The sequence below is a fragment of the Anas platyrhynchos genome, chromosome 1 (genome assembly GCF_047663525.1).
Source record: "Anas platyrhynchos isolate ZD024472 breed Pekin duck chromosome 1, IASCAAS_PekinDuck_T2T, whole genome shotgun sequence".
Classification (NCBI taxonomy): Eukaryota; Metazoa; Chordata; class Aves; order Anseriformes; family Anatidae; genus Anas; species Anas platyrhynchos.
This window is the reverse complement of record NC_092587.1, coordinates 207,357,742-207,375,605: the sequence shown is the minus strand read 5'-3', so window position 1 is coordinate 207,375,605 and position 17,864 is coordinate 207,357,742. Positions and strand designations below refer to the sequence as shown.

At 52.5% G+C, this 17,864-nt stretch overlaps 1 protein-coding gene across 4 annotated transcripts in view; it reads left to right on the top strand.

Moving 5' to 3' along the window:
* DCHS1 (dachsous cadherin-related 1) overlaps positions 1-17,864 on the top strand; it is an 80,646-nt gene that overhangs the window by 57,065 nt on the left and 5,717 nt on the right. For all 4 annotated transcript variants that reach the window (XM_038179036.2, XM_038179037.2, XM_027465901.3 and 1 more), the window contains 14 exons: positions 305-1,324; positions 1,509-1,696; positions 6,362-6,458; positions 6,638-6,795; positions 9,526-10,360; positions 10,676-10,915; positions 11,386-11,511; positions 11,815-12,024; positions 12,619-13,482; positions 13,875-13,988; positions 14,485-14,696; positions 14,879-15,033; positions 16,319-16,449; positions 16,932-17,218. In XM_038179036.2, the coding sequence (XP_038034964.1) occupies positions 305-1,324; positions 1,509-1,696; positions 6,362-6,458; positions 6,638-6,795; positions 9,526-10,360; positions 10,676-10,915; positions 11,386-11,511; positions 11,815-12,024; positions 12,619-13,482; positions 13,875-13,988; positions 14,485-14,696; positions 14,879-15,033; positions 16,319-16,449; positions 16,932-17,218 (4,637 nt within the window). The remainder of the gene's footprint in view (positions 1-304; positions 1,325-1,508; positions 1,697-6,361; positions 6,459-6,637; positions 6,796-9,525; positions 10,361-10,675; positions 10,916-11,385; positions 11,512-11,814; positions 12,025-12,618; positions 13,483-13,874; positions 13,989-14,484; positions 14,697-14,878; positions 15,034-16,318; positions 16,450-16,931; positions 17,219-17,864) is intronic.

Sequence of the window (17,864 nt, the reverse complement as noted above, 5' to 3'; positions counted from 1 at the left end):
GTTTTGAAAGTCTGGTATCACACTTCCTCAGAGAGCAACCCCATTCTGGGAGCTCCATGCATGCTCAAAGGCATGCACATCTGAATGTGCACCCCAAGATTGTCATTCTGTTCCAGTACTCGCTGTCAAACATGCTTTGTGTACACACACACCGTGCACACAAACATGCACAGTGCTGCTCTATATCTCCGGACCAGAGTCTGCCCTAAACAGCAATGTCCAGCCCTGCTGCTGTCTGTAGCAGGCTGAGGAGGTGGGCCAGGTACACAAATCATTCCTCCTGTCTTCATTTCCCTATCTGCAGGTCATGCCGATGACATCTTTTATTCCATCTCCTCGGGGGATCCTCATGGCTATTTTTCCATTGACTCTGGATCTGGGCAGCTCCGCACCAGCCTGCCTCTTGATCATGAGTCTCAGGCAGTCCTCATTCTAGATGTCCAGGCCCGAAGTGGTTCACCCCCTGCCTATAGCAACACCCGTGTGAAAATCTCTGTGTCAGATGTGAATGACAATGCACCAGTGTTCCCAGCCAGCTCTGACTCCATTCTGCTGCCAGAAGCCACAGAGCCTGGGACTACAGTGTACACTTTGCAGGCTGAGGACCGTGACAGTGGTGCCAATGGTCAGGTGAACTTTGAGCTGGTGTCAGGAGGTGATGGCACCTTCAGTGTTGAGCGCTCAACAGGGACAGTGCGACTGGTCGGGGCACTGCAGTATGAAGCCAGCGCAGCGTACAGGCTGGCCATTGTGGCCCGAGACAGTGGAGTTCCCCAGCTCAGCTCCACCTTCACACTCCTGGTGCATGTGCAAGCTGAGCATGACAATGGACCCATCTTTGACACACTCACCTATCGTGTGGAGGTGCGGGAAGGTGTGCCTGTCTCCACTCGCTTCCTGCAGGTGCGGGCCCTGGCACGTGATGCAGAAGCCATGACCCTTACCTACCATTTGCGTGCAGATGGGGATGCTGCCAGCTTTGGCATCATGCCTGAGAGTGGTTGGCTGTATGTCAAAAGTGCCCTGGACCGGGAGACACGGGACCTGTATGTGCTCACAGTGCTGGCATCGGCAGGAGGCAGTGCCACAGGGGGGGAAGCCCGGAAAACAGGCACCAGCACTGTACGAATCAGCATCACTGATGAGAATGACAACAGCCCTCGGCTGAGTGAGGAGCGTTACTTCTTCACTGTTCCTGAGAATCAGGCTCCTGGTAGCAGTGTGGGAAGGGTGATGGCAAGTGACCGGGATGCTGGACAGAATAGCCGTCTCACCTACCGTCTGCTTCAGCATGAGCCCAACTTCCTTATCCACACACAGACAGGTGAGAGTCCCCCTAGTTTCTTGGGCTGGGGCTGGCTGGGGAAAATACCCAGGGCAGGTCAAAAGTGATGCAGGCCAGGCCAGTATCACAACAAATTAATCATCTTCCTACCCCTGCAGTGCTGGGCTCCCCAGCAACACACTTGAGCACAGGCCCTTCTCTAAAGAGGATTTCTCCCTCACAGGGGAGCTCAGCACCAAGCACAGCCTAGACCGCGAGCAGCAGTCCAGCTACCAACTGTTGGTGATTGTGCAGGATGGAGGAGCACCACCCCGTAGTGCCACAGGAACCATCTATGTCACTGTCCTGGATGAAAATGACAACACTCCTGCTTTCCTTCATGTGGCCAGTGGTCAGGAACTGCCTGTGCAGGTAGGTGCAGCAGGCTCAGGTCCTAGTGGGGCAGCAGCATGGTAGCCTTTGGGCTTGGGGGCAGGTAGGGGAAGGGCACACAGCAGAGTCTCAGGGTGGGAGAGCAGTCACAGGTTGCACCCATGCAGCAGCCAGGGCAGTCTGGCAAATCTGAGGGAGATGTGCTAAGATGGGCATGCCCTTGGGAAATAGAGGCCTCCTTGTACACAGAGTGGGGACTGCAAAGGGCTCTGGTGCCAATAGGACTGAGCAGCAGGCAGAAGGTCTTGGCTCACAGCTGCTTGCAAGGAGGAAAGGTGAAGGGGAGCCCCAAACCTGAGCCAGCAGACCCAGGAGTAAAACGCTCACAAGCAGGCAGGCATGGGGTGCATTTATCTTCTGGGTCTCAGGACTTTCAGCGTAGCCACTGAGGTTTCTGGGAGGTCAAGAAAGCACTGCCCAGGTTGTTGAGAATCTGTGATGGGCTCCAACCCAGCTTTCCCTCTCAGTATGGCCTGGTGGCTGTGGTCACCCATGCTCCCAGTGTGCTGTGGACTGAGCTATGTCTGTGCTGCTGAAGAAAAGTGGTAAGGACCAGACCTCATCTCCCAGCCCTGCTCTGCTGTGGCCCCTCTGGAGCAGCTTCTGTGGCCAGGACACCAGCAGTGATGGAGGGCAGGGTGGGGGATGTAGACCCTGTCCTCATTCTGTATGGAATGGGGAACACCTACAACTGAAAGGATACACTTGCACTGCATCCTTACAGCACTTCAGGCAGCCTGCTCAAAGCCACTTGTGTCCCACTGGGTTTTAAACATCCTGGTGATGGGAGCCTTTCCTGTGTTGCAGGTCCTGCCAGGGCCAGGCTGTGCTGGCAGGTCGCTGCTGCAGCTGGGAGGCCATTGACATGGCCTGAGGTGCTACAGCTCTGGTCAGGCCTGCCCTGATGGTTACTGCTTCCCTTCCTGCTCCATCCACAGCTCCCCTTGCCCAGACTTTCTTGTGCCTGTCCATCTGACACAGCTTGCAGATCTGTCTGGGAAGGCATGGACTGTATGATAGCATCTCTCAGGGCTTGGTGGAGGAAGGGAAGGCAAAGTTAGTCTCATGCTCTCTCTGAGCACTGGCCTTTGGGTCACTCCTGCAGGCCAGGGCCAGCTGGCCATTACACTGCTGGGTGTAATAGAACAGGCTCTGCAGAATGGCATTGCTAGCACTCTCTGCAGTCTGCTAAATGTCCTTGCTTATGTGTGGGGACACCAGCAGCACAAGTGTGCTGCAGTGGATTCCATCGTCTGGGCCATGAAACAATGGGAGTGTTCTGCTGGAGCTCAGGTCTCTTCTCTTGCGAAGGTACCACAAAAGCATGTGCATCCTTGAGGAGACACAGCAAGGCTGAGGTGTCAGCCTTGGAGTTCTGAGGGCAGGTAAATGCAATGAGAGGAAAGATGGGAGATGGCATTCATTGTTGCTAAGTAGAAAGTGCTAATATACATGGCAAAAAGCAATATGAATTTCACTTACATAGTGATGGGCTCTGAAAAGGCAACTGAAGTCTAGGAAGAAGATCGAAGTATCGCTGTAAATGCTTTGTGAAAATATCGGCTCAGGACTCAGCAGCAGTCAAAAAGGTGAATCAAATGCTGTATTTTATTAGAAAAGGAACAGAGACTGAGAGAAAAACTCATCTCAATTCTGTGTACATTCTATTGTGCCTTCACAGAATCACTGAATCACAGAACGTTAGGGATTGGAAGGGACCTTGAAAGATCATCTAGTCCAGTCCCCCTGTTGGAACAGGAACACCTAAATCATGTCACACAGGAATATGTCCGGGCAGGTTTTGAATGTCTCCAGAGAAGAAGACTTCACAAGCCCCTTGGGCAGCCTGTTCCAGTGTTCTGTCACCCTCACCGTGAAAAATTTTTGTTTCACATTTAAGCGGGACCTCCTATGTTCCAGCTTACACCCATTGCCCCTTGTCCTGTCATCGGGTGTCACCAAGAAGAGCCTCTTGACACTCACCCTTTACATATTTATAAACGTTAATAAGGTCACTCCTGTGTCCTCTTCTCCAAGCTAAAGAGACCCAGCTCCCCCAGACTTTCCTCGTAAGGAAGATGCTCCACTCCCTTAATCATCCTTGTGGCTCTGTGCTGGACTCTCTCAAGCAGTTACGTGTATTATAGTCATTCCATTGAATAAGCAGTAGTGCTGCAAAAGGCTCAGAAAAGAGTGTTAATGTGATCTCTAGAAGATAATGGCTTCCATGCAGAGAGAAAATACTTGAACATTCTTTGGCATGACAGATACTGCAGGAATATGACAGAGGTGTGCATTGAGTGGCACAGAGCGAGTCATGGGGAAATTAGAGGTTGCACTTTTCACAATACAAAAACTAGGCAGCTTCAGGAAATGACCGGGCAGCAGGTTTAAAATAAACAAAGGCAGTACTTTTTCATGCAGAACATAATTAAAATGTGAAATCATTGCCAAAAGTTGCATGGGTTCAAAAGTAGATGAATTCATGGAAAGAAAAAAATCCAGCAAAGGCTGTTGAACAAAAATATGATCTGTGGCTGAGGAAGTGACTTAGACACAGACTGTTGGAAGCTGGGAAGGTTTCACAGGAGAATTATTCCATACGTACCCTACTTCTTGCATCTTCTCTATGCACTGCCAGCCACTGTTTGAGTTGTGCCTCTCGCTGAGACAGTTCTCTTTGGACCAGGTTGGTATTTGCAACAGCCGTCTTGGAGGGTGGACATCTGACCTGGACAAGCCTGCCTGGTGGTAATTTTACTAAGGTGGAGGTTTTTTCAGAGGCAGAACCACTTCTATTGCTATTTATTTCTCTGTTTGTGCACCTGAAATGTCATTTGTAATGGAGCCTGTGTGGATGCTGCTTTTTTAACTCACCCACTGAGTCACTGCTTTCCTCAAGTGGAGTTTGATTTCTGGTGGAAGGGCAGTGTGACCATGTGCATGAAGTTGGAGCCCCTTGTATCTTCGAAGGTGATTATGAACAGTATGGGGGCAAGCCCTGTCCCAACTTGTTACAGAGAAGGGCTTGGAAGGGGCCTCCTAAGCATGGCCCTGCTCAGAGGTGTCCACATAGATAGTCCTTTTCATAAACAGCTGAGCTATATTTAGAAGGTCCTTTGCCTCCACCACTGCTGTAAAATGCTGTTCCAGATTCCTTGATCTGGTAGTTAGAAACCATCTCTTAATTTCCAGCCTAAACTAATTTCTGACCACTTTATACTCATTTGTTCTTGTGCCAATATTGTGTTTTTGCTTAAATTGCTTCTCTCTCTCCTTGGAATTTCCCTCCCCTTTCCTCTATGTTTACAGAGTGCAGTCACATCACTGTTTGGCCCAGCTAAACAAGTCCAGCTCCTCTGGTTGTTGTCCCCCTCCGCCCCCGCTCTCCTTCTGTGAGCGCCACCAGCGTGGTGCCAGCAGCTTGTGCAACAACATTAACACTTGCCTCCTCTCAAAAGCTTGCAGACTCTTTCCTTGGACTCTTTCTTGGATTGCGTTTGTCCTGTGTATGCATGCATTGAAGCGGTACCACACAGAGATCAGAGAGCACAGCTGGGTCTGTGAGGATGATTTGTGCTGTAGGATGTGAATTTGGTCTGTGACAGCATCATATTGGTGAGAAAGAGATCACAGAATCTGTGCTAAGTGGGCTGCCTGCTCTACTGTTGAGGTGTTTATGGGTGCAAATAGTCACCACTGGAGGAGAGACAGGTCTGCCAGCAGGTGTGGGTTGTTTGCTGAGGGTACCCCTAACACTGATGGATGGTGAGGGACAGTAATGGGGATGTGTCTGTTTCCATAACTATCCACGAAAGGAGTGAGTATCCACTAAAGGAGCCTGTGCTCTTAGTCATATGGTCTGAATATTGGGGGGTTAGACCTGCATGGTGCCAGGAGTTGGACTTGATGATCCTTACAGGTCCCTTCCAACTTGGGATATTCTATGATTCTATGATTCTAGGAGTTTCCATGCAATGCTGTTACGTGTGGCCTCTGTCAGGAAGCAGAGTGTAGTGTTAGCTGAGGATGTGCATAATTCATGCCTTATAGGTACTGTGACGCACTGGCACAGAATGGTAGTCTTAAGTGCCTGCAGACAGCCAGTCAGTAGTGCTAACTAGAAGAAAAGGAGAGAAGGGAAAAGCCCCAGGAGTTGGAGTGTTTGGATGCAGGAAGAACTGCCTGATGCATTTCCATTGATCATGAACTGCCCTGGGCTGGCTGGTGGGAATTGAGGGGACCCTTTCCATTGCCAGTGTGAGTGGCCTCTGCACTAGTTAGAGCTCGAACATTTCTATTCCCCTCCAAAGGGGTCAAATGGGCGTAGAGGGGGTTTTCTTTGCTGCAGAGGCCTTGGGTGTAACTTTGGTGGTGTCCCTCCATCACCCTGCAGCTCACTGCTGCAACATGTGCCAAGGCTGCTGAGCTGCGTTAAGCTGGGCGGCACAGGGGGATGGCAGGGCAGGACCTCTGTCTGTCTGCTTGGCTGCAAACTTCCCCATGTTGTGCAGACTCAGGTCTTGGATGGGGGGCTGTGCCCTGGGCAAGGTGCAGGATGGGTGTAGGAAGACACAGATGCTGTGCTTGGGGTCGGTCGGAATGGCTCTGTGACACTCAGCTGCTCTCTGGGCTGTGCTGCAGGTGTTGGAAGAGAAGCCGTCGGGACTTCTTGTTGCCTCCCTCCAGGCCAAGGACCCTGACGAGGGTGAGAATGGGACCATCACCTACTCACTAATAGGTAGGAGCTGCTGACCTGGCTACCTGGCACTGTTCTCTGTCGTGCAGCCATGACCCTTGTGGGCAGATGGGTGACCACTGCCCCAGACCTGTCAGGCCACAGTCCTTCCTCCATCCCAGCATGTTCTCTGCCCCTCCCTCCTCTGCCTCTCCCTGCAGCATTTCACCTTCTCTCTGCAGGAGCCTGGGCAGAGCGCTTCACACTGCATGTGGCCACTGGAGAGCTGCGGACTGCCACAGTGCTACGCCGGTCTGACCGTGCTGAGTATATCTTCACTGTGACAGCCAGTGACCGGGGCACGGTGCCCCGCAGTACCTCGGCCATCATCCGCATTCAGGTATCCAACACCCCAGCTGCTCTCGTTCCTGTACCATCCACCCCTTGCTCATCTCTCGGAGGACACCATTCTGCTACTTGGCAGCCTTCCTCCATATCCTTCTTGCCCTCCACCACCTTCATCCCAGGGCACCCTCTGCCCTTGCTCAACTGTTGCTCCAGCCCCACCATGGTGGTGGAGAACATGGGATGGGAAGAGACTAGCTGCCACTCATTCATAAATGCTCTCATTCGTAAAGTGGTCAGCATCAGCATTAGTAGTAAACATTTTTCTTCTGCAGACTGGGACAGCCATCCCAGTCCTACACATGTTGTTGCAGAGACAACCTTAGAAGTCCCCTGCCCAGAGGCATTAATTCTTCCCAGCATCTACTGAAAACATTTCTCCTGATGTACAGGAATTTCTTCATGTATGCATAGCTTTTGCACTCACCGTCTGGCGTGTTGGCTCAGATAGCTGAGTCCTTTCTCTGTTGTTAGTAATGAATTTAATTTTACAGCAGAGACTCTGTTTCCCCCCCCAGTCAATGCACTTTCACAGTACACCATTTCACATCCTGTCCCCATTGTTGCAGTTCCCATGGTCACTTGACTCTCTTCGTTTGATGTTCTGTTCTTTCTCTGTACTGGCAGTGCCCTCTAACTCTGTCAGCAAACCTTTAACGTACACAGCTTTCTTTTATTATTATATTAAATTAGATCTACTGTGTTTCCTTTGTGTTTGAGAAGTACTGTGTTAGCCTGGCACATCTGCCTTTAGCCATTCTGCAATACATTTTAAAACTATTTCCTTTTTATGCCATGTCTAACTGTTCTTGTTTTTCAAGTTCCTTGGCCTTCAAAGTGCTGAGACCAGGCTGACACGCTTTTTGTCCCTGAAGTGCTAGTTTGCATGCCCATAATGTAGCTATTTGCTTGGCAGTCACTAGTTCTGATACTCCTCTGAGTTGACAGTTTTGCTGGACTTTATTTTTCCCCAACTCCTTGACAGGAGTGCACTGAGTTCTTCAACATGTTTTCCCTTCAGATGACACAATTACTTTCTCTCACTCCCATCCACAAGTGTACATCATCCCTGAATTAACTTCACAATCTTTAATAAAAGCAGTAATAGTATTTATTTATCTTCAGATCACACTAGGTTGTCTTTCTTCTCTGCACCTCTCATCTGAATGAGCGTTACTTCTCTTCTTGCCCACTCTTGATTATGTTTTGCAGAATTGTTTCTGCTGGCATCTGTTTCTATTACAGTGTCTAACCCAGTCACAGAATCACAGCGTGGCTGAGGCTGGAGTTATCTGGTCCAACCCCCGCCTGCTCCAGCAGGGCCACCCAGAGCCACTTGCCAACAACCACATCCAGGTGGCTTTAGAAGATCTCCATGGATGGAGACTCCACCACCTCCCTTGGCAGCCTCTTCCATTGTCTAACCACCTTTTCAGTGAAGATTTTTTTCTTTAAAAAATCTAGTATTAGTATTAATCTAGTAATTTAATTAATTAATTTAAATAATTTAATTACTCTAGTATTAGTATTAATCTAGTATTATTATCTAATCTAAACCTACACTGGTGCAACTTGAGGTCATTTCCTATTTCCTGTTGCTTGTTACTTGGGGGAAGAGATTGACCCCCCACACTACAACCTCCTTTGAGGTAGTTGTTGAGAGCGGTAAGGTTTCCTCTGAGCCTCCTTTTCTCTAGGCTAAATAACCCCAGTTCCCTCAGCCATTCCTCATAAGATTTGTTCTCTAGATCCTTCGCTACCTTCGTTGCCTTTCTTTGGACATGCTCCAGCACCCTAATGTCTTTCTTGTAGTGACGGGCCCCAAGCTGAACTCAATGTGGCCTCACCAGAGCTGAATACAGAGGGACAATCACTTCCCTAGTCCTGCTGGCCACATTATTTCTGATACAAGCCAGGATGTCATTGGCCTTCTTGGCCACCTGAGCACACTGCTGACTCATGTTGGGCCTGCTGTCAACCAATACCCCCAGGTTCCTTTCTGACAGGCAGCTTTTCTCCAGCCTTCCTCAAGCCTGTAGCATTGCATGTTTTTTTGTGACCCATAGGGTGGTAGGACCCAGCACTTAACCTTGTTGAACTTCATACAGTTGTCTTCGCCTCATCAATCCAGACTATCCAGATCTTGCTGTAAAGCTTTCCTGCCCATGAGCAGATCAACACTCCTGCCCAACTCTGTGTCACCTGCAAACTTACTGAAGGTACACTTACTCCCCTTGTCCAGACCATTGATAAAGTTACTAAAAAGAACTGGCCCTAATACTGAGCCAAGAGGGATGCAACTTGTGACCAGCCTCCAACTGGAGGGTAGACAACATTCACAGCCTTGTGCCCAGTGCCTCCTCTCTCATCACTGGGTGCCACAGAAAAGAGCCTGGCTCCATCTTCCATACACCCTCTCTTCGGATATTTATATACATTGATATACCTGAGCCTTCTCTGCTCATTCAGCAGCTCTGTCTGTCCTTACCTACTCTAGTTCCTCCGGTGAAGCTTGTCTTTCATCCTGTCAAACCTGTGCTCCTTCTCAGCATGTTTTTCAAGTTGTTACTCATCTGTTAGGCCACAAGACCTGTGACCTTGCCTTCATACACCTGCACTCCTCAAGCCCCATGTCCACTGGCTCCCCAAGAGCCCCCCTCCCCACCCTGCCTCCCCAACATGTAAGATCCTGGTATGCACCCCTGACTACTGCCTCTCCTCTCAGGTGCTGCCATCCTCCCGTGTGCTGCCACGGCCCGATGCCACCGTGCTGACACTGCACCCTCTCGAGGGGGTCAAGCCAGGGTCTGTGATTGGCTCAGTGGCACCCCCAGATGCCCCTGCACGAGGACAGCTGACCTACACAGTGGTAGGAGGTGGTGGGGATGGCACCTTTGTTGTTGACAGTGTGACAGGGGAGATCTACGCTGCCCAGGAGCTGGATTATGAAGCTGGGGCACGGCACATGCTTCAGGTGAGTGCTGAGGACACACAGCATGGCTATCCTTCCAGCCGACTGGTGCTGGTACAGATCCATGTGCAGGACTGCAATGACCAGGCACCCACCTTCCCTGAAGACCCCATCACCATTGTGGTGCCAGAGAACGTGCAGGCTGGTTCGTCCATCTTCACCTTCCAGGCGCTGGATGGGGATGGCGTGGGCCCCAACAGCCAGGTGCGCTATGCCCTGCTGCGCCAGGAGCCCCCTGGGGCCCCATTCCAACTTGACAGCCGATCGGGACTGCTGACCCTTCGCCAGGGCCTTGACCGGGAGGCTGCTGCCTCCTTCCTCTTGGTGGTGGAGGCCACAGACCAGGCACGCAATGTCAGTCAGCGCCGCTCGGCAGCTGTGACGGCCCGTGTGTTTGTGACTGACGAGAATGACAATGCGCCCGTGTTTCTGTCACCTGCTGCTGTCAGCGTCATGGAGGATCAGCCAACTGGGTTCGTGGCTCTGCACGTGGTGGCCCAGGACAACGATTTGGGAGAGAATGGGCGAGTGAGCTACTCGTTACGAGCAGGCAACAGTGATGGCCGCTTCCACCTTAACCCCAGCACTGGTGAGGGCCTGGGAGGATGCAGGGTGGGCAGCAGAAACACTGGGAATGTGGGGGCTGAGGGGGGTGCAGGCACATGTGGGGATGTAGCATGGTGCACAGAAGGAGAGTGTGGGCTGGGGAGTACAGATCACCTGGAGGTAAGAAGGACTTACAGGGTGTGGACAGCCCCAAGCATAGCACCTGGCTGGCGTGACCCTGCTGTCTCTCAAGACCCTGGCTCACCCCAGTGCCTGCAGCCTTGTGACACCTCTGTCCAGGGAGTGGTTGGCCCTGATGGCATGCAGTCCCAGATCATCCCTCTTCCCCTGTCTGCAGGTGCGCTCTCTGTTGTGCGGGCACTGAACCGGGAGGAGGTGGTGCAGCACAACCTGACTGTGGTGGCCACAGACCATGGCTTCCCACGCCGCTCAGCCACACAGCTACTCTCTGTGCTGGTTCTGGATGTCAACGATGAGGCTCCCAGTTTTGAGAAGCCTGAGTACGAAGCACACATCATGGAGAACCTGCCAGCTGGCAGCCCTGTACTGCAGGTGCTGGCCACAGACCGGGACCTGGGTGAGGATGCAGGGCAAGAGTGAGCTGCCCAGTTTGGTCAGGAGCCCTTCTTGGGATGCAACTTGCAGGACGAGGTGCACTCTGCTCCCTCCCACCTGGTTTGGAGAGCCTGGGTGTCCATGGAGGGAGGAACCATCACCTGGCCTGGTAAAGAGGGATGGGATGGACCCTGGGAAAATCTGAGAATGAGAACAGAGATTGATTCCCTTTACTTCCCAAGTCAATGGGCTTTGTTCCTTGGAGGTTCCTTATCCCATTTTCCCTTCCACAAGCTGGGCTGGTCTGGGACCTCCCTCCACCACACATCTCTGCCCACACCTTTACTTGGCAGGCAGTGAGAGCATCCTGCTCCACAGTCTGTCTGCCAACTGGATGGGAAGGCTGGGAGGAAGGAGGTGCGGGGCTGGGAGCCAAGTGAGAGATTCTTGGCATTTCTGCTGGGCTGCCCTCAAATGTACTCCTCCCTGCAGGTGCCAATGGGCAGGTGACCTATGGGGGTCTCTCTGGGGGACCATTCTCCATCCACCCACAGACGGGGCTTATTGTCACTACACATGCCCTGGACCGTGAGGAGCAGGAGCAGCATGTGCTGATGGGTATGGCTGTGCTAGTGCATGAGAGGGAGCAGCAGACATGGCAGGGTGGGTTATAGGGAGCACAGAGAAGACAGATGAGTGCTCCTCACTGCTGGGGAAGGGTGGTGTTGCGAGGCGGGCAGGCCATGGGAAGTGATGAGGGATTGCAGAGCATGCAGGGTTGTTGGGTGGTTTGAGCATGTAGGAATGCCAGTGATCCCATGCCTGGCTCCCCTGTAATTGTCTGTGACTTGCATGTGACAGCCTTGGTAGTAGCTCCCAGTTAGCAGGGTACTCTGCAGCACTCTTGCTGTGTTCCTGCAGTCTATGCACGGGATGGTGGCCTTCCCCCCAACCTCTCCAAGGCAACTGTGCGGATAACAGTAGGGGATGAGAATGACCACACACCACACCTAGAGAGTGAATCCTGGTCTGTGGAGGTCCCTGAGAACCAAAGCTGCGTAGCACTCTACACGCTGCGGGCCACCGATCCTGATGGAGGCGAGAATGGGCGCTTGGAGTACCGTGTGGCAGGTGAGGAGCATAGGGACAGAGAGAGCTCTGTAGTTTCATGCTTGGTGATTGGTAGCAGCTGTTCACCCAGGCTTGCTAGGAGCTCTTGGAAGCATCACCTGTGGCAATTCCCGTTCCACATCAGCTCTCTCCTGCTCCAGACCATATGTTGCTACTCCTTCCTCTCAACCCCCTAGTTGCACTGCCCCCGGTAAATGTGCACAGGCCACATTGCCTCATTCCCCAGGCTCTCTCTGGTTCCTCAGGCTCAAATTAGTTCCACACCTCTCTTACCTGCTCTGGCCTGTTGAATTTACAGCTTGTTAAGTGAGATGTCTTTGTTGTTACACCAGGCATTATCTGTGGCAACAGCACTGCTCTGTGAGCTGGTGGATCCAGTTCTTACACATACACACACAGAGCTGGACCAAGGAGGTTCAGTCCCACTTAAGTCCCACTAGGGACTTACAAAGAACAGTTCACTCTACCCTCTCTGGCAGGCCACACTGGGATGGACTTCATGCTGTCCCTCCACGCAGCATAGGTTAGGTCCCTCCTTGTGCCAACCTCAGGTTACAGTAACGCTGTCTTGCTGTTCCCTGTCTTCTTTTCCAGATGGAGACCCTGGGCAAGATTTCACCCTAGACCCTGTCTCAGGTGTCCTCTCCACTGCACGTGCTCTTGACAGGGAGCAAGTTGCTTTCTACACCCTCACAGTGGTGGTGCAAGACCATGGCACCCCTCCACGCAGTGCCACCATGTCAGTCAACGTGCGGGTGTTGGACCTAAATGACAATGCACCTGTTTTTGCTCAGGCCAGTTATGTGGTGGAGGTGCCAGAGGACTTGCCTGTTGGTGCCCTGGTTCTGCAGCTGGAAGCTGAGGACCCTGATGAGGGCACCAATGGGCAGGTTACCTACTATCTGGGCAATGAGTCACTGGGCATGTTCCAAGTAGAACCACAGAGCGGGCGTATCAGAAGTGCCCAGGCACTGGACCGGGAGCGCCACGCCAGTTACAGCTTCCTTGCCAAGGCTGTGGACTCAGCACCATGGGAACCCAAGAGTGCAGCTGTGCGGGTCACTGTCACAGTGCGGGATGTCAATGACCATGCTCCTGCCTTCCTGCACAGCCCGCTGACTGTCAACTTGTCTCGCCACACATCACTCAAGCAGGTTGTGGCCACCATGAGGGCAGAGGACAGGGATGCAGGTGCCAACGCCTCCATCCTGTATCGCCTTGCCACCCCCAACTCTGCATTCGCAATCAACTCCTACACAGGGGATATCCAGCTGCTGCAGCCCCTGGGCTCACTCAGCCAGCGCCAGCGGACTCTCTTCATCCTGGCCACAGATTTGGGGCAACCAGCGCTCTCCTCTACTGGCGTGGTGGTGATCCATTTGCAGGAAGAGCCCTACCGAGGGCTGCGCTTTCCCCGGAGCACCAGTGAAGTGGCCCTGCCAGAAAATGCTGCCCCAGGTATCAGCTGAGCAGAGTGCCCAGCACAGACTGGGATGAAATGGGAGAAGATGGGGAGGAAGAGGGATATTTAGACTGGAGAGCACTGCAGGATTTTTGGAAGTCATCATGCTTTGTGTATATCCAGGGGACAGTAGGGCCTAACTGGTGCCCAGGGTATTGAGGGTGGTAATCCTGTGGGTCACAGGTGCACAGATGCTCCTGGAAGGTCTGCAGGGTTCAGTGGGACCATAGAAAGGCCACAGACAGGCCCTAGAAGTCCTGACTCTCACCTCCTTTGGCAACAGTATCCTCAGGCGGGGCCATGTTCCTCTAGTACAGCACGTGCCCCTGACCTCTGGCACCTGCCCTGAGACTCTGCTGCCCCTTCAACATTGTTCCCTCCCTTACAGGTACTGCTGTCACTAGCATCCAAGCTGTGCACACAGGGGGCTCTTCTGGGCGCATCACGTACAGCATCATCAGTGGCAACGAAAAGAATGCTTTCCTTATCCAGCCCAATTCAGGTACAGCAGCAGGACCACTTGGGGAAGCAGCAAGGGAAGGTCACTTGTGCTCTGCCAGTGCCTGCTCAGCTCAACAAGTCTCAGAGCCCTCCAAAGGCACAGGAACACAGTCTACATATCTACCAGTAAATTTAATGGTATTAGGATTTGGACATAGACACTATCCCATCATTGTCCAGAGGTTGCAAATGCAGCTCTTAGCACAATTTTGGTCCCTGCTAACTGGATCTTTCCCCAAAAAATGTGCAGGCCCAGTTCAGAAGTTAGCAGAGGGCAGTGTTCAGGATTTATCACCAGGGCAGTTCACCAGGGCTGATGAGAAGGCTTTAGATTTGGAGAGGGCTCAGAAGAGCTCAGTATACTATTTCTCTCTATTTGAGAGTGGATGGATGGGTGGAGGGATCGATTGAGTGTAAGGGAACAAAAGAGAAGATGGGGACTGGGTGTGCTGGTGCCTCACTCACCCACTCTCCCCCTGACCCTGCTGTTTCCCCAGGTGCCATCTCAGTTCAGGACTCCAGCAGCCTGGATTTCGAGGCCAGCCCCCGGTTGCGTCTTGTGGTCCAGGCAGAGACAGCAGCTTCCTTCAGCTTTATGGCCATAAACCTTAACCTGCAAGATGTGAATGACAATTTGCCACGCTTCCAGCTGCAGAACTATGTGGCATTCATCTGGGAATCACAGGGCTATGACTCCCCAGTCATCCAGGTAGCACTGGGGGCACAAACAGGGACATCTGAGCCCCTGGCTGCCCCTGCCAGGGTGAGGAGGTGGGGGGCTGTGCCATAGGCCCATGGCTGGCACCTATAAATCTGTAGGTCTGGCCTTGGAGGTCTGTAGTTTGTAGGGCTCCACAACTGCACTGCTGAATCTCTCTTGTGGCTTTGCAGGTCCTGGCAGATGATCTGGATCAAGGAGTGAATGGGCAGGTGACTTATGCTATTAACCAGTCCCTGCCAATGACAGGCTTGTACCACATCGATCCTCAGACCGGCACTATCACTACTGCTGCCATCCTGGACAGGGAGATCTGGTCACAGACCCGGTGAGTAGGGCCGGACCAACTTGTACCGTAGGTATGGGAGGGACATAGGAGCAGCATCCCCAAGGCTGCAGAGGATAGTCTGTTACTTGGTGCCACCCAAAGCCATTGCCAAACAACAGCAGGAACTCAGACTTAGTAGTAGCATGTGTAGCAAATGGCACTGAGGGCATGGCAGATAGTCATGAGATGAGCCTGCGCTCTGTTCAGCCAGGATTTCACAAATCTGAAAAGGCTGTGAAGGGGGCAGTGGACTCTTCAGTAGCTGCATCCATTCTCTTTCCTGCCTGCTTAATCCAGACCGTATCTGTTCAGTCCCTTCCCACTCCCGCACATTGCACCCTCCTGCTCTGCCACATGCCCTCCAGAAGCTATCTCAGCCCTCTTGCAAGTCCCTCTGCATTCAGCCCAAGTCCTCTAGGTCCCTCACCGCATGTGCACATTCTTGACATCCCACAGTCAGCCTAACCACAACCATGTAAGGTGATGACAAACTCTACAAACCATGAATTTAAACCTCCCCCTACCTTTTTACACATGCATGGTTCAGATACAAGGAACAAGGAACAACTTTGTCCAACTCACCAAGGCTATGTTCCTGCTGTCATATGTATGTTTCAAATCTCTCTTCACTCTTCCAAGGCACATGGAGGCCTAGGGGATTCGTTCCATTCACATACACATCACTGCTCCATGCAAACAGAGGCTCCATGTATTCCCCAGCTCCCAAATATGCTCCAAATGCTGTCACCTGTCTCCTTGCATGCCTCAACACACTCTGCCCACATCTTTTCTCACCAACATTCCAGATTCCTGCCCCTTGCACATGCTATGCTATGCAAAAATATAATACATGAAAAATGCTATGGATGCATCCACTGTAACCCCCTTGCAAAAGCCCCCAACCATGCATGTGCACATGACAGGGCTGTGCATGCTCCAGACTCTTGTGCCCACATCCCTGCCTGCTCATATGTTCCAAGTGCTGGGCACAAATCCACTGCCCTCCAAACACAAACCCCAAATGTACATCCATCTGCTGCCCCATATTCCGTATGGGTCCACATCCACTGACTCACGTGTACTCCAGATGCTCTGCACATATCCATTGCCCCATATACTCCAGATGCTGTGCGTAGTTCTACTACCATGTGTACACACTCCAACCCTGCACACATGTGTAGTGCCGCCTTGCCCCATGTTCCAGATGCTATGCATGCACGTACTGGCCCTCACACATATGGCCACATTTGTGAACCTTGTGCCGTGCCCTTGTGCTTTTCCACAGTTTGGTGGTAACAGCAATGGACAGAGGGACACCTCCTCTTGTGGGCTCTGCAACACTGACCGTTGTGGTGATGGACATCAATGACAATAGCCCCACCATCCCATTTCCTTGGGAGGTGCGGGTCCCAGAAAGTAAGTGCAGCTCAGCCCCATAGGTCAGCGCGTCACCAGTGGCAGGAGCTGAGGCATGATAAACACCTGTGGGTGGGGGAGAGGCCCCAGAGAGGCTTGCTCATTCCCTTGATGAGGGATGGCTTGTGCTGACCCGCTGGCTGAGCTCCCCCAAGCCCTTCGGCACTGCCCTGTTTGTGATGGCCTGGAGCTGGGGGTTGTATGGCTGGCTGTGATGCAGCAGCTGTGTCCTGATGGAAACAGCTGAACCCCCAACTTCTCCTTGGTCTCTGCCCACTTCATGGGGGCTCTGGCTGCACGAGTGGCCTGCTGGCTCTCTGCGCTTGGTATGCCTGCCCAGTCCTCCTGCCTGGTTCCCAAGACCTGCTCCTTGACCACTAGGACATCTCCCTTATCCCCAGTGCTCAGGCTGGTTCCCCCACGTGAGCTGGGTTCTCTTCTGAGGAGATGGGGCTGCTTGCTCATGCCTTGCCTCTCCTCAGACACACTGCTAGGCACCCAGATAGCACAGCTGACAGGGAATGATGTGGACTCGGGCCCTACACTCTCCTACACCCTCGTGCTGGATGGTGATGCTCTGGGCACATTCAGTGTGCTGCGGTATGGGGGACGCATTGCCCTTACGGGGCCACTGGACTACGAGCAACGCAGCCACTACACCCTTACCCTGCGTGCCTCTGACACCCGCCATGAGACCGAGGCCAACCTCACCGTTGTCGTGGAGGATGTGAATGACAACGCACCGTCTTTCAGCCAGGGCTTCTACCAGGTACTGTACACACACGCACCTGAACACGCACGTGCTGGCTCCCCTGCATAACCCCCTGTGCTGCTCCTGTACACCGCCTGGCTCACCTGGCCTTAGGAGGCACAGAGATACCCTCAAGGATGGGTCTGAGCCCATCCCGGCCCTTCTCCTTCTGAGCCTCTATCCACACCCTGACACCCCTCCTGCTGTCACTGCAGTGTGAACAGGAAGCTGAAACCAGGCACACGGCACTGGGATCAGCAGCTGCAGGCCTGCACAGCTGCATGCAGATGGTACATGCCAGAATAAGTAGGAGCAGCAGGAAGGCCAAGATTGGTGGGAGATGGGTCACAGGCTGACGTGTTTTTGGTGAGACCTGGCCAGAAGCCCCATAGGGAGGTAAATGGACAAAAGCTGACCAGTACCATGTGATGTATCTCTGGAGCAGAGATGCAAGAAGTTGGGAAGACACAGAAATGCTTGAAGGTTGGGAGAGCAGACAGTGGAACTGCCTGTTTGTACATGTTGTTTGGCACAAGAGGATGAGAGGTGTTTGAGTTGAGTAAAATACCTTTTATAGACAAAAATAAATATAAAAAATAATATCATCTAATAAGTTTTTCAGCATAGCAGAGGATGGTAGAGAAAAGGATCAATAACTGGATGC